Source organism: Cynocephalus volans, chromosome 10 (genome assembly GCF_027409185.1).
Source record: "Cynocephalus volans isolate mCynVol1 chromosome 10, mCynVol1.pri, whole genome shotgun sequence".
Classification (NCBI taxonomy): domain Eukaryota; kingdom Metazoa; phylum Chordata; class Mammalia; order Dermoptera; family Cynocephalidae; genus Cynocephalus; species Cynocephalus volans.
This window is the reverse complement of record NC_084469.1, coordinates 96,997,457-97,022,637: the sequence shown is the minus strand read 5'-3', so window position 1 is coordinate 97,022,637 and position 25,181 is coordinate 96,997,457. Positions and strand designations below refer to the sequence as shown.

At 54.9% G+C, this 25,181-nt stretch overlaps 1 protein-coding gene across 3 annotated transcripts in view; it reads right to left on the bottom strand.

Annotated features, from left to right (window-relative positions):
* The window catches only part of KDM4B (lysine demethylase 4B), a 152,192-nt gene that overhangs the window by 71,156 nt on the left and 55,855 nt on the right, over positions 1-25,181 (bottom strand). For all 3 annotated transcript variants that reach the window (XM_063109639.1, XM_063109640.1, XM_063109641.1), the window contains exon 6: positions 22,333-22,526. In XM_063109639.1, coding sequence (XP_062965709.1) covers positions 22,333-22,526 — 194 coding nt within the window. The remainder of the gene's footprint in view (positions 1-22,332; positions 22,527-25,181) is intronic.

The window sequence follows — 25,181 nt, the reverse complement described above, 5'->3', positions numbered from 1 at the left end:
AGCTGGGCCTCCCACCACTGGGACAACCCAGCAATAGCCGGGGGCTGGGGGTTGGCCAGAGGCCCCGATGCCAGCTGATGTGCCAGCCCGGCCCAACCCCCAGGCAAAATGAAAACGTCAATTTCTAAGCAAAGGTGAGTAGAATAGGGTCTCGGGGTGTTAAGAACACAGAGCTGAGCACCAGCTGGCCATCCAAAAACGGAGAGGGAGGGCGGCCAAAGCTCCACCCACAGGGGGCCGTTCGGGCGCACCCAGCCAGGTCTGCCTCCCAATGCCAGCACAGGGCCATTAGGCCACATCGCAGCCCTCTTCCCACACTGAGACTCTCTGGGTGCCCGGAGGGCCTGGTGAGCAGGGCAGACACGCAGGGTGGAAAGGGACGTGGATGGTGCTGGTGGGCAGGCACAGAGCTGGCCTCTCGCCAGGCTGCTGGCAGCACGATGCAGACAGAGAGCAGGCCCGACGCTTGCCATGGGAGAAAAGTCTCACAGACCCTTTGGGGTCCCCCAGAGCAAGGCCTCAGTGGGGGCCTCCACTCAAGGCCTGCAACAGCTCGGTGCGTATCACTCTTGTCACAGCCCCCACCTGGTACCACGCAGGGCATCCCTGACATTTGGACTTGGTTCTGGAGGAAAAAAAGAAAAGGAAAAAGCAGCTATTTCGGTTGAAAATCTTTGCTCGCTAAACCTCGAGGCGGAGAAGCATCTGTCTGGCTATTAGTGAGCAGTTTCTCAGGGCTGTAAAACAAAGTCGGTTTTATTGGTTACCAATGCAGGGAGGCAGTTTGTCTCACTCCCTGGGAGCTCAGTCCCCATCACAAGGTCAAATTTCACAGCCAAAGTCATCCACTTGGCCAGCTGCAACCCCAGGTGGCCTCTTTGTGGACATGGCAGCCCCATGGGTCCAGGTGGCAAGGAGCTCTTGTGTGTTTCTCTTGGCCACTCAGGGTCCTCTGGGCCCATTATCTGCCAGGTGCTCATTTGTCTTGAGACAGGACAATGGCCAGTCTCCCAGCCCGTGGCCCTGCTCCGGGTCATTCTCCATCCAGCTCTGGGGCGCTGCCAGCCCTTTGTCCCCACGCCTGTCCCGCCCAGAAGGCCCTGGCTTCCCTTCTATCCCTCTCTACAAACACCGACACTCCCCTTACAACCGGCCTGCACAGCAGCCTCTCTGTCCCCGGGCTCCTCCACTCCTCCACGATTTTCCCTCTAGGACCCCGGAGGCCATAACCTCCCGGGACCACCTCAGTCTGCGTTCTCCTCCCTCCCTCGCGGCACCTTCAGAGGCATGTCCCAGTACTGGGACCGCATGTGGCTGGCCATCCTCGCCGGTCAGCTCACTGCAGGCCAGTGGCAGGGTGCACAGGCCTGCAGCCCAGCATGTGAGGAATAGAGGAAAAATCTGGAGAAGTGGGTAGAAAGTGACCTCAGAACCTGGTGGGTCAGTGTAATAGCCACAGGGACTCCAGAGGGCCGAATAAGACATGGTGAGAGGGCAAGGAGACTCTTAACTCAGCATGAGGCATAACCTTCCAGCAAGCTAAGCTCTCCGAAGATGAGGATGGAGTGGGGGTCCTGGGGGGTGTTTGGCAGGGGCTGAAGAGAGCCTCATTGACAAGGCCACAAGGAGAGCCTTCGGGAAGGGCAGGGACCACCTGCACGGGTCCCTCAGGTTCGTCTGGCTATAGCCCCCTGGGCTTGCTGCAGCAGGCCACAACCACAGCTCTGAGGATTTGCTCTGGCCAGGGCTTGGGACATGCGGGGAGTCCTGAGCCAATGGCACCAGGCAAGCATTGCTCTTCCGGGACCCCCTCCACAGCCGTCCTCTGCTGGCATCTGCACCCTTTCTTCTTGTCCTGCCACCCCACCTCCACCCCCCATTTTTCACCATTTTACACAAAGTGCTTCTGGAAGACTCTAAACTAAAAAGCTGTGGCACTGTTGGATTAGTATCCTTGGCAACCACTCCAGGTGACCCATCAGCCTCTATAACCCTGAGTTTAACGTTTTGGAATTGCCAAGGAGGCCGAGAGACAAACCCGGTCGTCATCTGCCAGACAGCTTTTGCAGAAGGGCAGTCATGTGCAAGCATGGGGCTTCGGAGAGAAAATGGGACATCTGTAGATTAGGTATAAGTATGAGGCATGCAGGAGGCTACAGGAGAGATGAGCACCAGACGTGGTACCCTGGAGTCTGGGACATAGGATGTGTGACATCACACATGGGTAAGAAACATGCAACAGCACTCCAGGCAGCGTAACAGTTCAGGAGGCCACAGGGAAACACACCAGGGGTGGTCCTGCTCAATGAGGGCCTGCGACAACAACATGTGTTCCAGGAGGAAGAACATCCAGATGCAGGAGGACAGGTGGGCAGGCCTCGGGAAGGTGGTACTCTCCCACCTTGCTGCCTGTGCAGGTTCCATCTTTTATACTTTGAGCTGTGAATGTCACCCCCTCCAATGACTGCCACCCCAAAAAGGCAAAGCTAAAACCCCACAAACCTGCCTCAGGGCAAGGGCAGAGGGCTGGGTCACAGCCAGCAGGACCAGGACCCATGGCTGGAGAGCAGTCAAGTCTAAGCCATGTGCAGATGAATACGCCAGGCCTGGGCAGAGTGGTCAGGAGCATGCCAGAAAAACTGGACCCAAAGAGACGCCTCACTGGGCCCAAGGTTGTAATGTCAGCACAGAGCACCATGCCACGCTCGCTGGCCGTGCTGAGTCCAGGCTGCTAGACAGCTGTCCCGGGGACGCTGCACGGCCCTGACATCAGGAGGTTGCTGCCTGTGCACTTCTCGACTGTTCAAGAATCTTCAGAGCTGGTGCAGTCGGGCAGGCGGAGCTATGCCGTGGGTCTGTAGCAGGACGCAGGCCTCAAGGGTGCACAGGAGGGTGGCTGGCAGCCAGGCAGCCCATGTGACCAAGCCTGAGCTGGCACTCTCTACTGGCAGGGCCGCTTGCCTGGGGCCAGCGGACAGGCCACTTTCATCTCACCGCGACACTGGCCCAGGAAAGAGTCTTCCTGTCCGCCACGGAGGATGCTATTAATAGTGTAATTTTCTTGGTGTTTTGTTTATTCCCCTGAAATGGCTTGATGGATGTGAATAATTATCAGACTATAAAAGCCAGCAAATGTGCTATTTTCTATCGCTCTAAATCATCAAACAAATAAAGTGTGAAACAGCATTTTTGAATATAATTTTCCCCTCTAATGGCTTAGAATTATTATCAAGAACAATGAAAATAAATAAGCAAATGCCTTGTGAGTTAAGAATTAAATGTGTGTGTCAGGAAGAGGCACACAGACAACGTGGGGAGAAGAGCCCCGCTCAGGCGCCATCCTTCATGGTGACAACCAGCAATAGAACTTCAGCCACAGGGGCCCCACCAACACTCAGGATTTCCAGCACGTGCCATGGTGCCCTCTGGCCTGTGGCAGCCCCAACTCTGGCCCCCATAAAAAGGTGCCCCCTTGCCTAACCTCTGCTGACATGGGTGCTGGGGACACACGTGGCAGGATCGCACAGGTGCGCCTGTGCACACCACCCACCTGGCTGATGCCCCAGCACATTGGGATCCCATCTGTCACTGCCACAGCATAGCCACACATGACCTCAGAAATCAAGGGGCGTGGCAGAGCCAGGCCCTCCTGTGTGACCTCAGCCTCTCGCCTTCCAGTCCACAACCAGCCAATGCCAGAGGGGCTGCTGCCTGGCAGAGCAGCCAGAAACCCCATGGGCAGTCTCAGGGTGAGAAATGTGAGCCCCCCTGCAGGGCCCCCTCACGTCCTTGCACCTGCTGGCCACCCCAGACCCCTGGCCAAGGCAGGCCGCACTTCCACGGTAACGAGGTCGTCCCGGCACCCTCTCCCTCCTGCTTCAAGGGTACCGAGACTCTCAAATCTGGGTTCTAAGACCCCTGACCACCCACCTTCACCAGGCCCCCTCAGCCTCTGGTAGCAGCCCCAGCCTGGGAACATCTTACTCAGTCCTCTCGTCGGCATCTTTTCCCCTGCAACTTTCTGCTCATGACAAAGGCACTTCGAATTTCTTCCATGGCCCAGCCTGACAGCTTCCACCAGAGCGAGGCTCTCAGCAATTAGGTGCCGGTGATGATAACACTCATCTCCCCACCCTCCTCTGCCCAGGAACCAGGGTCGAGAGCGGGGGTCCAAGCAGAAGCCCTTTGGAAATGTCAGTTCAGCTCGACACATGCTGCAGGGTGAGGCAGTTAATTTCACAGTGTCTGCACAAGGCCTGGGCAGACGGGCCCTCGCCATTAACATGCTATCATTACGGACACAGAAACCGGGAGGCACAGTTTGCACCTGCCACACTTGAAGTGCCCAGGACCTGATGTCAAGTTGGAGGCCACCCGGCAGAAGTAAGCCACCCATGCACCCAGGAGGGCCATGTCGAGTCCAAGGCCAGAAGGCCCCCAGGGCCCCAAGAGACAGCCGTAATGGAAAAGCCGTCATGAGCACAACCCCAAACACAAAGCCCTGTCACAGCCCTTGGGCCATGCCTCAGGGGACAATTCCATCATGCTGCCCATGGTCTGCACAGGCCAAGCAGGAGAACAACCAGGTCACAGAGAGGGCTTCCCTCGAGCCCCTGGCAGCTCCCTGATGTTGCAGCTCCACACCCCCCTGCAAGCCCCTCAGTTGCTGAGGCACTGTCTCTGAGCAGGCCAGGGCAGCTTCTCTGCTCCTCCAACTGCAGAGCAGAACAGCACAAAGAAGTACAGGCTTATTTGATGAGCCTCAGAAAAGCCACGTCAACTTGATCTACTGAAATCTCCAAGTACTCAGGTGCCATCTATGTATAGCATGTAAATTATATCTCAATAAAGCCATTCAAACAGACGTTCCAGCACTGAGGACACTGGGACTGATGAGACGCAGTCCCTGCCCGAGCCACTGGGCTCAGTGCTGCAGACTCACTCAGCTCTTCAGTGCATCTTTTGGGCTGTGGAGTTCAAGGACCCACCAGGTCGATATGGGCCCAATGGGCCCAACAGGAGGAACCAGAAATCCTAAACAGACCAGGTGACAGACCTCTCCTCTGGAAAAGGCACCAGGCCCAGGGGTTTTACTGAGAGTCCTACCCTATGGGGACAGTGCCCACTCATACACATGGTTGCCAAGCAGGGGAAAAGATCAGATGTTGACGAAACTCATTTAATGAATCCCACATATTTTTTGAATGGATAAATGATTGGGAAGCCAAAGGACAAGGACACACATGAAAATGACAGGCCTGTCTCATATAGATATAAAAGTTCTAAATAAAATATCAGTGAATCAGATGCAGTAGAGTATTGCAAGACCAAGAAGAGTTTATCCCCACGGCTGCAAAGACAGTCCAACCAACATGAATCTACATAAAATTCTAAACCATTCAGTATAAAAATTCTCAGCCAAGTAAGACTAGGAAGGACCACCCCACTGTCTTAGTGGTAACACAGGAGAGCAAACAAGACAAGCAGCCCCATCACAGACACCCAGCGCTACTGCACTAGAAACACTAGCCAAGGGAATACGTAAAGAAAAACAAAACCATTGGAAGGGAAGAGATATACTTTTTATTTTTATTTTTATTTTTTTTTAAAGATGACCGGTAAGGGGATCTTAACCCTTGACTTGGTGCTGTCAGCACCACGCTCTCCAAGTGAGCAACCGGCCATCCCTATATAGGATCCGAACCCGGGGCCTTGGTGTTATCAGCACCACACTCTCCCGAGTGAGCCACGGGCCGGCCCGAGATATACTTTTTAAAAAACTATTATATTCTACCTAGGAAATCTAAGAGAACAAACTGGTTAATTACAGAACTGAACAAAATTCAGCAAGGTGGCAGAACAGAAAACACAACACATGAAAAGGTTTGCTCTACATCAGAAAGAACATTCACAAGCCATAAACCCACTAAGGTAAACCCTGTTCCTTGCCTGGGGTCTAGAAGCAGGAATTCCTCACCACAAACAAGGTCAAACATGAACCTGGTAGTGTGCTTGCTGCTGCTGAGACAGACTGTGTTCCTGGAAAGCCCATGCATGTCTGTGCGAGGCTAATGCTTCAGGGTAAATCACTGCTCATGCCCCCAGCAACAGAGGCGCAGGGACCAGGGCAGGAAGAAGGCAGCATCAAAATGCATGGTGAGGTTATTACATCATCATGAGCAGAGTGACTGTATCATACAGCTAAAATGTGAAAGGGGCACAACTAATAGTCACACCAGGAGGACGGGGGTAAAGTAGGACAGATGTCACCCTACAGATAAGTATGGCAAGATAAAAGATGTTAGGAAAAACACCTGGGCAGACAAGGGAGCAGATCCAAAGTCCAGGACAAATGGACAGCCCTGGAACTGCCAAGACAACTGGGGTCCCCAAGTCCCAGCTAAGGAAAAGGAAGAGTTGTCACCAACCCACAGTTGGCCAAGAAGGGAGACCACAGAGGACCTGGCCTAGGGCAGGAAAGGGAGACCCTTTCCCAGACACTTGGGAGAGAAAGAGGAGACCTTGGGCAGGTACAGGCCCCAGGGGGATGGCTCCCATGCACCCCAACTTGACCAGTGCTGCAAAGCAGGAGCACAGCCTCTCCCCAAGAGAGCACCTCAAACCCGCTGACACAGAGCAGATACCTGCCCTAGTGCTGTCAGCAAAATCCCATCTTCACTCCCCAGGCAGCCTTCCTCATTTGTCCCTGGCACCGGGACCCCTTTATGTGACAGATACCAACACTTGCTCAGGAGATAGGATCTGCCAGGGACCAGTGTTGCTTGTTCCCGGGAAAGGACTTCACTGAACTGCTGCAGCTTTATCTTTAATGGATCATTTTATGGGACAATAGATGATGGAATTTGGTATCTTATACCAGCAGTGCACTGTCAACGATTTCAAATAATGATATTTTTACTGAAACACACACGCGCGATCAATGGAGTCCTAGGAGTGTCGTCTCACAGAGAACAGGGAGCTACAGATGGGAATGGCTGCCCACGGGGATGTCAAACAGGCCAGTGCTGTGGGCAGGAGGGGATGCAGAGGTCTCTTGGAGGGCCAGGTGTCCCCGACACCTCCCCTCAGGCACCTGGGATGAGTTAGCATCCTGAGGAGCCGGTGCTGACTGCACACACTACTGGCCACTTCAATTAAGGAACACACTTCACAAGGCAGTGGTGTTGCGCCTGCAATTAAATGCCGAATTGGAGGCATTCGATCCCTGGCCCCGGTTTATTTTGGGCCCGTGAATTATTTTTATCATATGACAAGACCAAAAATGCAAAGTCACGTGCACGCTTGTTATGGATGGGGTTTTTCCTGCTGCCTTGCCGGGAAAGCTGCAGGGGTACGCTTTACAGGTGACGGTTTGAAAGGCAGGCACCTGCCAACACAGCGTCTGTGGTTGGGGCTGGAAAAGAGCCTTCTGCTGCCAGGCTGGAAGAGACCGATTGCCAGGATATGGTGCTGATGAGAACTCAGTGTGGTGTACACAGCAACCTCTGATTTCCCCTCGCTCAACTGGCCTTAATCTGTGCTCACAGAACAACCAGGAGGCAGTCTCCCGTTGCACCCGGACCCGACAGCCCATATGCTGGCTGCTCTCACCACCGAACTCCCCTTCTGGCATCACTTGTACCCAGGCCGGGGACTCTTCCCCCTGCCAATTTATTTCTGTTAAAACATACAGGACGGTTCAGACAGGAAAGAATAAGGAGAGGTCTACTGAGAATACAAGAGCACCCGAAGGGACAGGAGCTGCTGGCTAGAGAGAGAAAGATCATGGTTCCCTTTTGTCCACAGTGGTGAGGAATTAATACAGGCAGAGTCAGCCACCCAGACACACCCCAGCATGAACCCAGAATTAAGGGGGCCCCAGCATGGGAGCCAGGAGGTGCTGGTGCAAGAGACAACTTATGGGACCTGAAGGAGAAGCCAAGGCAAGGGACAAAAGGAGAGGCCGAGGAGCTGCTCCGGCAGTGCCAAGCTCTGCAGAAGGCCAGGCTGGGCACAGGGGCGTCATGCCCATGGCAGGAGTGAGCCATGCGGGTGTCCCCAGGAGGCAGCATCGGGCATGAGGTGCTGGAGACCATCCAGGTCTCTCTATGGGCTGAGAGCAGTCCAGACATCTCCACCCTGGGAGGCTCTGGGTCTATTAACATGATTTCTGATGTCTCTTCATGTGTTCACATTTATGTCTATCACCTATGCCCACAAACATGCAACACCTGTTGATCCTTGTCTGGACACATGTTGATGGCTGAGGTCCTGGTGACTGGAACAATTGGTCATGGGGCTCTCCCTGGCCCCTGAGATGGCCCTGGGGGTCCCTAACTTGCCCTCTTGGTTATGGGACTAGCTTTGGAGAGCATGTGGGTCAAACTGTCTTCACAAACAGGCCCAGTGACACCAGGGGTTACGCACTCCTGTTTGTACAACCACCTCAGCCACAAGACAAAGGCCGCAGGACACTGCAGGTCACTCCCTGTTCCCAGGGACCCAGGCCGGGCTCTGGCACTTGGGAGGGTTAAGCTCATGCATGGGTTAAGTCCACTCAGCTCACAATCAGGTTGGAGAAGTCAGACAGACCAAACCCTCAGTTGGGAGCCGCTAAATGAGAGCCATTAGCATGGCTGTCATCTGCCCCGTCCTGCGCCCACCCTGTTCCATCAGAAGGCAGCGAGAGCTCCCCGTCCCCTGCTGCTAGGCAAATGTGAAGGGAGAGAGCACACTCATGGCCCAATTTTTAAGCAAAGATAACGACTCCCTCTGCTCACAGATTTGCAGCAATCTCCCTTCTGGGGAGCTGAAACCTGCCGGCAGCAACCTCAATAATACGAGAGAAATTTGCCATGGAAACCAGACCATGCAAACAGAACCCACACCTCTGATATCGACAATGACAGGTGGGTGGAGAATCGACTCCAGTCAGGGCCAGCCTCATCTTTTGTGGCAGGAGGGGTCCCTCAGGCAGCCCGCAGACCCCCACAGCTTGAAATAAACTCCTAATGCAAACACTGCCTGGTGGGATTATCTGAAGATGGGAATTCACGCCCTGCGGTGACATTTCAAACAGAACTAACAGTTCCTTAAAGCTGTGGGCAGGGAAAAGATTCCGGCCCCTCGCCTGATGCCAGGACATGGACTTGTTTGGCTCCTGCCTCCCTAAAGCAGAAATCCTGCGGCCTCACAAGCAATGCCAGCCAGTGCAACGTGTTACCGTTCCAGCCCTAAAGCTCCTACTTTGAACAAAAGCCTCCAAAATGAAAGGCCATCTGCTCCTGCCAGACCAAGCCAGCAGGGCTGTGCAGCAGGCCGGCCGTTCCTGCAGCCACGGATGGCAGATGGACAGGAGATAATTGCGACCACGTGGGGCAGGCGCTGACCAGACAGCATAGGGCTCAACAAAGTGCCCTGCCCCAGGAGCTGCCCTGCCCCAGGCTAACCCATCCTCCTGGCCTGATGAATCTTCCTGGAATTTGGCCTCTTGGAGTCAGTCCCCACCCAGCTCAGCAACTTTCCAGTCTCCCTGCTCCTAACCTGGCTGGTCTACCCTCCAGCTGTTCTCCCTCCACGCGGCTCCACAAGGGCTGCCCTGCTCCCCCCCTCCTCCCACAGCCCCTCAGTTTCCCTGCCTTCATCTTGCAGGGCTCCCAGCCTGGCACTGCTCCGGGGGGTGACATGGGGGATCTGGTTGCCCGACCACACCAAAAGCTCCTTCCAGATGGCCTCTCTTCCTGGCATAGCTCATGACGGACACAGAGCAGGCACTCCATCAGGGCTTGAGCTGACCAGTCTCCTACAACCTTGAAACCATCCTGGCTCAGCCCCTGTAGGGCACACAGCATGCATGCAGCGGCAGAGATAAGCTATGGCTCACCTCCCTTTCCCTTCTCTGCCTGGACACACAGTGGGACTACATTTCCCAGCCTCCCTTGCTATACAGAGTGGCCATGTGGCCGAATGCTGGCCAATGAGGACTGGGTAGAAGGACTGCCATCCATGCCCAGCTCATCCAAATCTCCTCCCCCACCTGGACACCGAGGCCCTGGGTGACCTCGGAAGCCACATGTTGAAGGTGGCAGATCCTCTGTCGGCCTGGACCTCGTATCCCTGTATCATCTCCTCCATCTCCCAGAGGACACTGCCAGCTTCAATTTCAGCTAAGCAGGGCTTAAGGGTCCTTCCTTTCTCTCTCACCTTCACCAACTGTGATGTACCCTGTCCCCCAGGCTCAGCAAGTGCCCTGGCCACATGTTCCCAGAACTGGCAGCCCCTCATGATTCCACAGGACAGTGCTTTGAGGGCAAGATGGGGCGGTGGTTAGGAATGCAGCTTGGGCTGGAAGCAGAGGTCCCACAGCCCCACGCTTCCAGCACATGTAGCCCCAAGCTGAGGTATCCCCAATCTGTGCCTCATCTATAAATGAGGACATGGGGCCATGAGCAAGAGTCGAAGGGTCACTCCAAGCAAAGCTGATGCACAAGAAACATTATAAATGTGGCCACTATTACAGTTACTTATAGCAAGGCTCATGATCAAAATGGATCTCTTGCACAAACAGCAGGAGAAGAGATAACAGGTTGCTTGCAGCAGCTCCACACTGGAAACCGCCAGAATGTCTGCCTGCAGTAGGATGGATACATGGTCTCAGATCCAGTCACACAATGCGAGATTTCAAAGCCATGAAAATGAGTAGACTCTCACCATGTGTTTTAGTCAGTTTTGTGTTGCTATAATGGAATACCTAAGACTAGGTAATTTATAAAGGAAAGAGGTTTATTTGGCTTACGATTCTGGGACAGTTGCATCTGGCACGGGCCTCAGGCTGTTTCTACTCATGGTGGAGAAGTGGCAGGCAGCCAGCGGGTACAAACAGATCACATGGCAATAGGAAGCAAGAGAGAGACAGAGGAGGTGCCAGGGTCCCATAAACAACAAGCTCTCGTGGGAACTAATCAAGCGAGAACTCACTCATTACTCCCCCCTCCCTCAGGGAGAATATTAATCCATTCATGAGGGATCCGCCCCCATGACGCAATCAGTTTCAACACTGCCACATTGGAGATCAAATTTCCACATGAGTTTTGGAGGGGACAACGCATCCAAACTCCACCACCACACGTAAGAGGGATGAATCTCACACACGGGCGGTTGAGCAGAAGCAAGAAAACCTGTCCATTTACATGAAGTTCAAGTTCAGCAGCCCTCACCTGTGTTGCCTGGGACACAGACACATACAGGGAAACAATAAGAGATGCAACGGCAGGAGCCACCCCAGTCAGGGACAACGTCCCCTCTGGGTGGGGAGGGGGCCATGAAGGGAAAGGGCAAAGGGTGGGGGGTCATCTCCCGACATCATGGGGGTTACACAGAGGTTGGCTGCAGGGCCATTTGATAATCTACATGTGCTGCTGATACATACATATTTTATGTACTTTTTCTACCACGTTCTGTCTCACGGCAAGAAGCATTTGCAGAAAGGGAAGGTACTGCAACAGGCAGTGTCCTCAGTTCCCAGGACTGCTGGCCACTGGGCTCACATGCATGCTCCCAGGGATTCAGTCAAACACTGCTCTCAGTGCTGCTATGAAGGGTTTTACAGATATAATTAAGGTCCAGAATCTGTAGTCCTGAAGGAAGGGAGGTTATCCTGGGTGGGCCTGACCTAATTTGTGAGCCCTTAAAAGGGACCCGCCCTTCCTAAAGTCAGTGATACAAAGTGTGAGGGAGAACCCCCACCCGCTGGTCTGAGGCTGGGGGGGGCCATGTGGCAAGGCCTGCTAGTGGTCTCCATACGGCGCCAGCAGCCCGTACTGACAGCCCACAGGGAGGCAGGGTTCAGTCCTCCTGTCACAAGGAACTGAATTCCGCCAACAACCCTAATGAGCCTGGAAGCGATAGTTCCACAAGCTCCCAGGGAAGAGCCCAACCAGCCACACCTTGATTTCAGCCTCTGAGACCCTGAGCTGAGGACCCAGCTGACCTTGAGGATAGGAGAAAAAGATGTGAAAACTCTTAGACAGAGCATGTGGACATTCACACCCACCCACTTTTCATGTTGGGAACGAGGCTGCTATGTTCGTTATTCTCTTTCTTTTTCTGAAAATTGAAGTATTTCATTTAAAAAAATTAAAAAAGAGCACATTTCACTTCAAAGAGCAGAGTACGAAAAAGGGGGAAAAGTCACTTTACAGTGGAGATACCTGATGAGCACAGCGCAGCCCGGCGGTCAAGTTCAACATCAGCAGGCATGAGTTGCATTGACGGTCTGCACCCTCGACCCTTGACAGGAGGTGACGAGAGGGGCACCTCACCCCTGCCCACCTTCCTCCCAAACCCACCACCCCAGTCTAGATTAGGGGACACGCTACAAAACACCTGACCGGTCATCCTCAAACCCACCAAGGGCATCAAAAACGAGGAGCGTCTGAGAAACTGTCACAGCCCAGAGGAGCCCAGATGTGACGATTAAATGTCCTGTGGGATCCTGGTGGGCCCTGGGGCACAAAAGGGACATTAGAGGGAAAATGAGGACATGTGAATAAAGTGTGGGCTCTAGTGAATAATAACGTATCCATACTGGCCCATTAATTATAATAAATATGAACAAAAGATGTTAACAATACGGGAAACCAGATACAGGAACTCTCTGTACTATCCTCTGTTTTTCAGTAAATCTAAAACAGGTCAGATAAAGTCTATTTCAAAATAGAGAAAGAATACACAACCAAAAAAGTCAGGGGTTAAGATCCCCTTACCGGTCATCTTTAAAAAAAAAAAAAGAAGACACCCCACCCCCACCCCAACTCAGTGTTGTTGCTCTGGAGGGCATACGGTGGGATTTAACACAACGTTAAAATCACTTTGTAGTCTCTGAACAAACTCCAGCTGTGTCTGTCCCTGCCAGCTCTTGGAGAGACAAGAGGAGCCAGCCCACAGGGACAGAGGGAGGCCCTGGGTAGACACCCCTAAATGTATGGTGTTTTGGAGTCACTGTGCTACAAAGGTGTCTTCTCTGGTCCCAGGGATATCCTTGTGAGACACACCGTAAGCCTGTGTCTTCCCTGGGGCAGGTTCAGTCCATTACAGCACAGCACGGGTGAGGCCAGCAAGAAGTTCATCAGACTAACGGTATGACCTGTGATTCAAAACAGCGCTGTGCACCGGGGCTGGTGCTCAGAAACAGCCCAGAGTCACCCACCACGGTCATTAAGGATGCAGTCCCATTCCCTCCGTTTGATGACACTTGATGCCCCAATTTGAGACTTAAAAGTCTCTCCAGCATCAGGAGTTAATTTTTTGAATGACAAAACCAGCTTTCAGCTTTAGATTTACTACTCAATCTTGACAAGCAGAAGGCCTGGGCCAGTGGCATCATGGACGACAGAGTGGCTGTGACAAGAGCAAGGCTGAGGGCTGATAAGGAGGGCTGGGGAGGGGACCTGGGCCAGGGATAACAGAGATGTCCCTCCACAAGCTCCTGTGTGCCCAGGCCCTCCTGGCCATGGCCTTGAACCACTATCCAAGCACGGCGTCAGCATGGCCATGCCAAGCTGCAGAGCACGCGGCTGCGGGGCCCAGCTACAGCCAAGCTCCCGGCCGGGGTGCTTAGCCGCTATGGGGATAAGCCAGCACTCAGTCACCTTGTGTAGTCCCAGGTGTTATGTCTTCTGGGCACAGTCCCGGGGGCCAGACTCACTCACAGACTGCCTGACACACACACACACACACACACACACACACACACACACACACACACACACACACACACGTAGGACTTTCAGTTTTCGAAAGTTGAGCTGATCACCCTAATGCACACATATGTACTTTCCAAGAAGCCAGAGGGCACGTGGTCAGGCACAGGGGGAATAAGAACACCCAGCCCTGATGATGTCAAAAGAAAAGAATCTGGACAGGTGCTCAAGGAGGAGCTCCCTCCTGCCCACAGCTGCACTCGTCACACAGTGAAGCCAGGCTTCCGGTGAGCCCAGCAATATGGCAGCAGATGTGGGACCCAGAACCAACTGACTAGGACAAGGGGCCCCTCTGGGGTTCTGATCACTGCTCTTGGAGAAGCCACCTGCCTATGCACTGGGCTCAGTGAGCCTCACTTGGTTGTTTGCAACCGTCTTCTCACAGAAGGAGGTTCCTTCTGCAGAGACAGGATATCTCCTGCCCCACCCACTCCCACCATCAAAAAGCTCCCAGATAACTCAGAGAGCAGGCAACATGGAAGGCTGGGGCCACCGTAAGCAGATTTCAGAGCTCTAGGGAGAAGCCCAAGCCCCTAGCAGGCCGGATGGTTCTTGCCACCTACTTACTATTTTTCAATGAACAGGTCCCCACGGCTCCCTGCCCAATGGTAATCTGCTCCCCATAGCAGTTTTCTGTTCTGAAACAATCTTTTGCTTGTTGAATTTCTGTCACTTCAGCTCAGCATTTGTGTCTAGGAGGAGGCGCTCTGGCTGGTTTCCCCAGCGTGTTAACGAGGTACAAATTGAGCTGCCTTCCATCATCCGGTGGGTCTTCTCCGTCTGACCTCCCGTCTGACCTCCCTAGGCGCAGCCGCATGCTGAGCTGCCAAGCACCAAGTCGGGGTTTGGGCTGGGGTGATCGAGGAGACAAGGGAGCACACCAGCCTCGCTCCCACATCTTGTACCGGTGACAGGGCGCAGTGCTGGGAAGCTCAGTTATTTAAACCAATCTATGAAGCTGTCAGGCTCAGACCAATCTTCATTCCAAATCAACACCAAGCTCTGAGCTTCCTCCAGAGGCACGAATCCCCGCAGAGCCCCTCTCTGCCATCACTGTCACCAGGGACCTCTGTAGCCCAGATGGAGCAAGGCGGCTGAGAGGGGTTACCCAAGTTGCCAGAGGAGGGGCCATGCCTTAGGGTCAGGGAATGGGGACCCCTGGGCCCACTGCTGGTGGGACCACCAGGGCGCCAGGCTCTCAGAGGCCACAAAGTCCCATGTGGCCAGCACAGATGCAGACCAGGCCTCCCCTGGGCGCCAGTGCTCTCACCACAAGCCTTTGGGCTGTGGCCCAGGGACAGGGGCTCACCGTCACCCACCAGACTTCCTAGTCCCTCTCAGAGACCCTGGCGGGGCCCAGCAACACCACCTGCAGCCAGGCTGGGGGAGCTGCCTCTGCAGAGCCAAGGAGGGAGGGAGGGAGGGAGGGAGAGAAGGAGCCATCTGCCCCCAGGGGCTAGGGCCGCCTGATTAATCAACGCCATAGGAGATGAAGCTGGTAAGTGGGTGGGATACTGCCTCAGGTGGGCCTGCAGGGAGGTCCTTAGAGAATGGGCGGGGGAGGGGGGGGCGGCAAGAGCGCAAGGGTCCAACAGCTTCCACGCCCCAAGACGAGCCTTGCTTTGCCTCCCTAGGACACAAACCCTTCAATCCCAGGCCCAGCCTCTCACCCAACCTGCAAACACAAGGCAGGTAACACCAAGTTAGCCAGCTTCTGTACATACAGCACATCTCCCTCCTTGTACCCAAGGCTGGGGAGCACATGCCCTCCAGTGCAACGGCACACACATGTGCATGCACACACATGCGCATACACGCACGAGCATGCATACACTCATGCACATGCACCTCCAAAGACATCAATGCAGGGAGAGACAGCTGTGCCTGCTGAGAGTCAAGTTTCCTTGGCAGCAAGGAGAAAGCCGCCCAATCTCTCTTCTGTGAAACTCCCCTGAGTGATAATGCCAAAGAGAAAAACTCGAGGTGCAGCTGAATCAAAAGAGAAAATTCTCAGTGCCAGCACTGTACTTGCAGTTTCTTAAAGGTCAGGGAAGGCTCTTGGAGAGTTCTGATAATCCCCCTCCCACATCCCTCTACCACCAGAGCTCAGAAGGATCCAGCGTGCAGCGCCCCAGGATCACCCATGAGCAAGTGGGGCTCCATGCCCTTCACAGGAGCCCATCCCTGCCACCAGACACCTGCACATATGACCTAGAAGATCGCATCTGGGGGGAAAGAAGTCACAAGAAAACAGCCAAGGAGACAAGAATGCTGCCCTAACCAGATGGAGGATTTTAGGAGCACTGCAGGGTTATGGGAAGGTCAAGGTCAGAGTCCAGACAAAGCTCTGTGATGAACATTGGCTTCCTAGCAGAGGGCCCCGCATGCCAACCCTGAAGGGTGTGTCTCCCACCCAGGCCCAGCTGCTCTTTGGGGGCTTCACCCAGGAGTGGGATGTCCCCCCTCCTAAAAAGTGGAAACTGAAGGAAGTTTTGGAGACAGTGGGGGGTGCAACCCTCCCAAACTCACAGAGAGACTTCTTCAGCTAAATATGTTCTGGCCTTGTAGGCACTGGCTCAGGAGGATCTTCCTCTTGGAGTGTTTAAAATACAGAAAACCTGTGCTGCACCCATGTGGTCACATCCCACCAGCTCTCAAGGCGTCCTCAGCAACCCTTGAACAGCCTCAGTGCCAGACACGCGTCCTTGGCAGCCCCTGGGGGCTTCCCACCCCCTCATGAGGCTTCCTGGCTTCTGTTCTTGCTGATGGTCCACAGCCCCCTGTGGCCCACCCACCACCCCAGCCAGTGCCCCTCTCACAGGCTGTTGTCCCCAAGCCTGCCTGATGGGTTGGGGGGGACAACGGGACACACCAGCAAGTGGGTGCACAGGACTGCACAGCAGGGCACCTTCCCCTGGAGACAGCAGCCACTCTGTTGTCTTCTTTGGGGTGCACAGCACACCCGAACAAACCACAAATGCCTTGGGACCAACGACTTTCACCAGGGCGGGCCAAGACCAGGGATTCCAATCCCAAGTTGGAACTCTCTTCCATGTAGACACATGGTGCAGCACCTCATGCTGGGGACACTGTACTCAGCAGTGTGTGTGGACGACTCTGTTGGAGGCTGTGCGTGTCACACGAGTGTCTCATGCTTCCCAATGACATGCTGCTGGCCGGACTCAGGCAGCTAACAAGGTTTAGAACCCACAAGGGGCTGTGCCAGCCCGTGAGTGAGTAAGGGGGGGTCAGGAGGTGGAGCAGCCCTCAGACAGGCCGTGGGGGGTGTCATCTATGGCTAAACCGCCCCCTCCCCCCACCCAGGCTCCCAGAGGATTTTGCTCTGGGGCAGGTGCCACAACCTGGGAGCCAGGCACTACCTACAGGAAGAGGCCCTGCAATCAGGGGTGGGGGGCACGGCTTAGCCCATGACCACGCCCCCTTCTGCCACCCTCCTGGCCGGACCGACCCACTGGAACGCAGGCGGGCAGGCAGGTAGGGGCAAGCCGCCAGCGCTGGGGCTATTTTAAATCCCCATCTCAAATGGGACTGGGAAGCACTCACACGCTTCGGGTATTCTTAGCCTGGCTGCCTGAGAGCACCACATAATGCTGGCCTTTTGAAGCACATTCTTGTCTTTTATCGACACCAGGCTGTTCACGTCACTTTGACACACAAATCACACTACCAAAGTAGCAACAGACCCAGAAAGCCTTAATAAAACGCTGTAAACCTGAGTACGTCGACACTTAAAAAGAAACGCCACCAAAATGCTCCGAAACAGCTGCAATTAAGCTACTGTAGACACAAGAGGAGCGGCACAATTGGGCAGACAGACGCCTCAGCTGATGGCGCTCCTCCGGGAGCCCGTGCCCCGCACCAGGACGGGGAAGGGCGGGCAGCGGGGGCAACCCTCCCGGGGTCTGAGTGGCTTCCTGCACCCCCGGCCCTCTGTGGCAGGCCCTGCTGGGGGCTGGGACATGGGTCACCAAGGACCCTGCCCTCAGAGGGCCCAAGGTCTGGTGGAGAGAGACTGACGGCCAACAGCAGACCACGACCAACTATGCGGTCACCTGGTCCACACTGCCCTGAAGGACGGGCTTGGGGTGCCGTGAGCTTATGTGGGGCCCCAAACCAGTCCCGGGGAGAGAGCAGGAGGGTCCCGCGTGCTGACCGGGCTGAGCTGGCTGTCGGGACAGCAGGGAGCGTGGGAGGGTGAAGGCGCAGAGAGCGCCCCCTGCAGGTTGATCCTACACAGGGGCACCTCGGGAAGCCGCGCTTCCACTGTACCAGCCTCAGTCAGCGTGGGGGTCCCACCCCTGCAATCCCACCCCTTCAGAACCAGAAACCAGGAACAAGATAACGGTGTCTTCTAGAGCTTTCCTGCCCTTAAGAAACCGCCACCCTCTCAACGCTGGCCCTGCCCGCTGTTTCCGACATCGGGTGGTGGGAAGCGTCCGACTGGGGGTGGGGGCTGGACACCCTGCAACATGCCGGGTCACCAGGGCCACCTGGAGCAAACAGCAGGCGCACTGAGTGCAGGGGCCGCGTCCTGGAAAAAACCAAGCCGGAGACGGTCCCCGCCTCTGACAGCCCTCAGCCGCCCACTCTCGGGCGCCCTCCACAGCCCACAACAAAGCTCCAGACGCGGCCCCGCCAGCCCCCCTTCCAGACTCGCACCGCGCTCCGCGTCGCGGCAGAGGGGCTCCGAAGGCACGAACTGGGTCCCGGCGTCCTGGCGCCACCTCCCGGGGAGGACAGCCTCACCCCTCGGCAGGGCTTCAGGCTCGACCTGCACGCAGCCAACACATGCTGGGCTCATTCCATTCTTGCTTTTTCTTATGTGTTTTTTTTTTTTTAAGGTGGGTTTTTCTCCCCTTAAGACCCCCTACCAGGACAAGGGCGTCTGGCACCGGCTGAGCGGAGCGGAGCAATCCCGCCGCCGGCGCGGTCTCTGCGCCTGCTGTGCCCGCCCCACGTGCAGAGCCCTCTGCGAAAGGGCGGGGGCGCCACCTAGCGGCCCGCGGGGCACAGCTGCGCAGAGCCGCTGACTCCAAAGCCGGTCTCACGTCTCACGTCCGCACGGTGACACACACGCGCCTGCACTCACACACGCATACACATGCCCACTCCCACACACGAGAGCACGTGGCCACCGCCGGCGGGTCTGTTCGGGAACCTGCTGCTGTCTGCTCACGTGCACTGCAGCTGCCACCTGCCCCGCGGGGAGCTGCCTCTGCTGGGAGGCCACAGACTAAGCCAGCACTGCCCAGGGGAGGGGCAGAGCCACCTCTTCCCACATAGGGAGATTAGGGGGCCACAGGGCTGCAGCCACCACGCCCTGCCCTCCATCCACAGGTGCCCAGCCCACCTTGCCATCAAGAGGGGAGGGGAAGCAGGCTGGTGCAGGAGGTGTGGGTGGCACAGGCTGGGTGGCCAGAAGCGTTGGAGGAGTGGCTGCACGGTCACCCACTCGGGACCTGCCAGACCCTTGCTGCACACCACGTGGTGCTGCCTCACCAGATAATGCCTCTGTCGGCTCAGACTGCTCATGAAACACAATCACCAGGCCCCATCAGTATCCAGATTTTTTCTGAAAAGCAAACACCTTCCAACCTAGAAGTTACCCTGATCAAGGGCTGATGCAAAGCTGCAGACCACCACCAAAAGGAGACAAGTGGATCAAAAAAAGACCCCCAGAACTGCAATATGATCCCAACGAATACACAAAGCCTCACAACTGAAAGACCAGAAAGCCTGTGGCCAGCAGAATGTCAGCCCCAAAGAGGGCCATGTTCTAATCTCGTATCCTATGACTGTGTCACTTCACATGGCACAGGTACTCTGCAAATGGATGAAGTTAAGGATCTTGAGATGGGAGATGATCTTGGATTATCCGGGAACTCAGTGTCCTCACGGGTCCTCACAAGAGGGAGGTAGGAAGGTCAGAGACTGGAAGACACTGCGCTGCTGGCTTTGCAGACAGAGGAAGGGGCCACATGCTGAGGGCTGCAGGCACCTCTAGAAGCTGGGAAAGGAGGACACGGATCCTCCCCTGGAGCCTCCAGGAGGGACCAGCCCTGCCCACTTCTTGACCTTAGCCCAACAGACTGACTTGACTTCTCACCTCCAGAACTGTAAGAATAAATTTGTGCAGTTTTCAGCCACTAGGCTAATGATGTTACAGCAGCCACAGGGAACCCATAAAAGCCCCTGCCATGACCCCTCCCTGCCTGAGAGGCACCCACTGCAGGATAGCAGGGGAGGTAAGGAGACAGTGGTCACACAACAGGCAGCGGGAGCAGGGAGGTCCGGGCCTCTTCTCGCCTCCCTCCAGCAAGGGCTCCATGACGTCCTACCCCAGCATCTGGAAGGGGCTGACCTAGCGGCCTCAGCTAGCCCTCCAAATGTGAACTAACCTGCCTGCACGCAAGCCAGGAAAAATGAGGCTTCTAGTTCACCTTTATCCTTCGCAACCTTCAAGCCAGAATCTCAAGGTTGAAGGATGCCTTGAAAGTTCTAGATATTCCAGCAAGCAGCTCAGACAGGAGACCTGCAGGCCAGCTCCATTCTGTAAAGACAGGCACCAGGACACCCTAGGGGGTTCACGGTGGGTGGGATGGAGATTGCTGAGAGGGACCTGGAGCTCCTGTTTTTGTTACCCAAGGAGCTGGGTGTCCCTGTCCCTGGGGTACCAGGCATGACTCCATACCCACAGCACCCGGACCTGCCTGCTGCCTCACCCCACACCACTTCCAGGCTGGGCATGGGGAGGGGAGACCCTGGCTGCAGGCATGGGGCCCTGGGCTCTGCAGCTGCTCCCTCAGGTCGTCCTGAGGGCACAACTGGAAGGGAGGTGGGAGGAGCCCCAAGTCCTAAACATTTTTGTTGTTTGAGTCTAAAGAAAGAAGACAATGAGGTAGAGGGTGGGAAACAGAACACTTGGTCCCTGTGAGGGGTATTCCAGGCACCTCTTTCTAGAACATTTGAGGAAAAGGTCACATGGACAGCCTGACAGCTTCCTAGTTTAGAAGAACCATGTATTCCGGCAAAACACAGGTAGGCTAGGGGCCAGAGACTCTGTGGTGACCCAAAAGAGGAGGAACTGGACAATTTAGAATGGAAGGGCCACTCTGTGTAAACATGGAATGCCACCTGATAGTCACTGAGGACATGGCTGGGGCTGGAGAGACTCCAGGAGGCTGCAGAACGCTGTTTGGGGGGAGGGCCAAACTGCAGAGACCCCGACATCAAACTGGCTGCTTCTCAGCCTTCCTCACTTGAGACCCCTAACGTCAAAGTGCTGAGATGTTTCCCTGAAATCCAGAGGGGCGAAGAAGAGCCCAGGCCCCTGGAACAGACACTTCATATCTCTGCAGATTCTGCATGGCCCCACCAAGGCAGCGGAGAGGAGAGCGCCCTGAGCGCACAGCCTGGGGAGACCGGGAGCTGCGAGGTGGGTAGATGCCCTGGGGAGGGACTGTGGGCCCTAGGCTCAAATCCCACGCCCACCCCAACTTCGGGATGCTTGCAGGGGGGTGGGACGCGGGGTAAGCCTCCCTCCTTCCATGAGTCCACCCCAGCTGCTGTGAGCATCAAGGTGGTGGGTGAGGCACTGCACAAGCCCACGGCATCCTCTCTTCCCCTGGAATGTACACCACTGGACACCTCCCTCCATGCCTGGGGGCAAAGGCTCAGCTACTGGGGAGTCAGCTCTCAGCTGGGGACACTACCCCACACCAAGATAAGGGGTGGGTCTGCCCGGATCCCAGGCTGTGCTTCGGCACTGCGCCCCCACTGCTGTACATGCAAGGAGAGCTGTGCTCTGGAGAAGTCTCCTTCCCCACCACCGCCCTGAGCTGTGATGATGACTGTGCCACAGAACCTTCTAAGACAGCTGGGGAGAGGTGAGGAAATGCAAAGCCCCAGCTCAGAAGCCACTGCTAGAAACCAAGAAGAACAATGGTCCCCCAACACAGAAGGCAGCTCCCGGCCATCCTGCCAGGAGGGGCCAGACAGAAGGGGGCGCTTCAAACAGCACCGCTCTGCCCAAGAGCTGGAAGAAGGGACCAAGCGACACTGCCTGCAGGGCCCATCGCCCTAGAGGAGGGGCACAGTCACCTCAGCCCAGCACCTGCAAACCAGTGGGTGCACCTTCTAGGCCTAGGGTGGCAGTAGGGGGGATGCTACTCAGCACACCCTGGAATCTGGAGGCCAAGAGCGAGACGAGGGGAAGCTCAGGGCTCTCTGCACACCACAGAGCCCCACCACAACAGGTGCCACCTGGCAAGGACCATGGGCAGATGCTGCTGCATGGGACTACAGGGAGGCCTGGCACCAGTCCCGATTCAATGGGAGGAACCTGGGTACAAACCACAAGCTCCAGGGCTCTGGATGCTTTGGTCCTGGGGAAATACATCTCCCCATCCCCAAACCTGCCAGGTCAAGCAGGGCTGCCCCTAAGGCTCTCAGAGCCCCCAGACTTTGCCCACCTCACCCAGCCGTAGCCCTGGAGCAGCCGTCTGATGTCCCCTCCAACGCAGCCAGGCTGGGCTGCTGGCCAGACACTCACCACGACTTGGGCTCCCCGAAGTGCAGGTAGTTGATGCTGTACAGGTCCATGTCCTCCGTGTGCCAGGCAAAGGTGGTCTTCCACATGCCAAAGTACAAGTAGGGGGTGTTGACGCCCTCAATGATGGTGCCGCACTCCCGCTCCACCATGTCCAGGATGGTCCTGAGGTTGCCAATGTTCCACTGGGCCACGTCCTGTGGGGGCAGCAGAGCAGGCAATCAGAGGAACAGAAAGGCCCAGTCTCATCCCTTTGAGTCCTGGGGTGCAACCTGATCCTCTGCAGAAGCCCAGGGAGTCCATGACCTGTCAGTCACCCAAAGTCCCACCGACATCAGACCCCCACCTGCTCCTAGTGTCTGAGGCCCACCAGGGGCTGCTCACACCCAGCTTGGCCTCACAGGAATATGAGGGGCCAGGCAGGCAGGAGGAACTCTGCCTGGATTCTATGTGGAACTGTGTGCTAACCATGTGGGGGGGCTTGTTCCTAAGTCTGCAGTTTGGCTGTGAATAATTGAAATGCCTCTAAGTAAATGATGCGAAGGAGGAAAACAATCTCTGAGTAGGGATAACCAGAAACAGTGTCTCAGCCAAGGCTCAATGACAGCCCTTCCGGCACCTTCCGGCAGAGCAGACGGAGACAGTTCTCACAATCAGGCAAACGAGGACAGAGTCCCCACCCACCAGACGCCTCTGTTCTTAATGCCATAAGCAAACAAACCTCATCTTGTCATAAGAGCTCATGAAGTACACGTTAATCAACTTCTCAGTCCCTGGAGAAGCCTCAAATCCTGTTCAGATGCTGAACACAAGCCCAAACATGCCTGTGAACTTGAGCATTCCTTCACATGCCAAATCCAGCCTGTGTCAGCCACTCCTGCTCCAGCATTACAGGCCCTAGGACTCAGCAGGACCAGAGGTTACCCTTTGCAAGGTGAGCCCTGGCAGGAACCCAAAACAGATAGGGGTGGGGAACAATTAGACCCCTCATTACAAGGATAAAAAGCCCCGGGTTCCCTAGGGCAGAAGCTGCGCAGGGTTGGGGCAGAGGCACCAGAAACGGGTCACCTCTCCACCTAACGCTGGGTCAGATCTGCCTTGCTGTCAACATGACACAGTCACCATGTGGCAGACCACGGCATAAGCTAGAAGTGGGGGACCCTGGGGTCTAGTCTGAGCCAGGCACTAATTCCTCCTGTTGCCAGGGCAGGTTGTTTCTCTGCTCTGGGCCTAGGTTTTCCCATCTGTGGAAGGAGAGTGCTGCACTAGGTCAAACATGGCAAACACATGGCACCCAAGTCCCAAATCTTCCTCTGGAACCTGTGGCAGGCACGGCTCACTGATCCCAGCGATGGCCGTCAGAGCCTGTGCAAGTTCCGAGGCTATCACTACAGACTGACTGGAGCCTACACGTGGGAAGAAACCCAGAGGTTCTCACCAGACCAGTCTCTATTTTAAATTTTTATTTCAACAGAATAAGGCAGGATCCTTAAGAGAATGAGAAGATAAGCCACAAACTAAAAGAATATATTTGCAAAAGACACATCTGGTAAGGAACTGTTCTCCAAAGTCCACAAAGAACTCTCAAAATTCAATAATACGAAAACAAACAACCTGAATAAATAATGGGCAAGGGACCTGAACAGACGCCTCACCAGAGAAAACATACAGATAGCAAACGAGCATATGAAAAGATGCTCTACACCCTCTGTCATCAGGGAAGTGCAAATTAGAACAGTGAGATACCACAACACACCTATTAGAATGGCCAAAATCCAGAACACCGACACCACCAAATGCCGGCGAGGATGTGGGGCAACAGGAACCCTCGCTCACTGCTGGTGGGAACGCGAACTGTACAGACCCATTAGAGGAGAATTTGGTGGTTTCTCACAAAACTAAATATTCTTGTATATGATCCAGCAATTGCACTCCTTGGTATTTACCCAAAAGAGCTGAAAACATGTCCACACAGAAACCTGCACGTGGATGTTTCTAGCACCTTTATTCATAATGGCCCAACTTGGAAGAGACCAGGATGTCCTCCAGTGGGTGACTGGATAAATACACCGTGGCACATCCAGACAACGGAAGGTTATTCCACGCCAGAAAGAGGTAAGCTCTCAAGCCAGGAAAGGACATGGAGGAAACTTGAATGCATATCACTAAGTGAAAGAAGCCAGTCTAAAAAGGCTGCATACTATATGATTCCATCATGACATTCTGGAAAAGGCAAAACTATTGAGATAGTACAAGCATCAGTGGTTGCCAGGGGCTTGGGGGAGGGAAGGAGGGATAAACAGGTGGAGCACAGAGGATGTTTAGGGCAGTGACACTGCTCCGTATGACACGGTAATGGTGGACATGTGTCATTATACATTTGTCAGAACCCACAGAATATATACCCAGATTGAACTCTAATGTAGACTGGACCCTGGGTGGTGGTGATGTGTCAGTGGAGGGTCACTGATTGCAGTGAATGCCCACTCTGTGGGGGACACGTGTACTTTCTGCTCAATTTTGCTGTCAACCTGTTCTAAAAAAAATAATGTCTGTTTTTAAAAATACACAAAAAATAAGTAATAATGTAGGATCCCATCTAGAGCAAAGACCATTCGGTGGGAGAAAGCGAAGTCTTTTCAACAAATGGTGTGGGGACAATTGGAAGTACACATGCAGAAGAGTCACTGTGGACCCCTTGCTCATACTGCAAACAAAAACTAACTCAAAAGAGATCACAGACCTAGAGTTAAAACCATAAAACTCATAGAAGAAAACACAGGAGTAAATCTTCATAACTTTGGAATTGGAAATGGATTCTTAAATATGACACCAAAAGCACAAGCAATAAA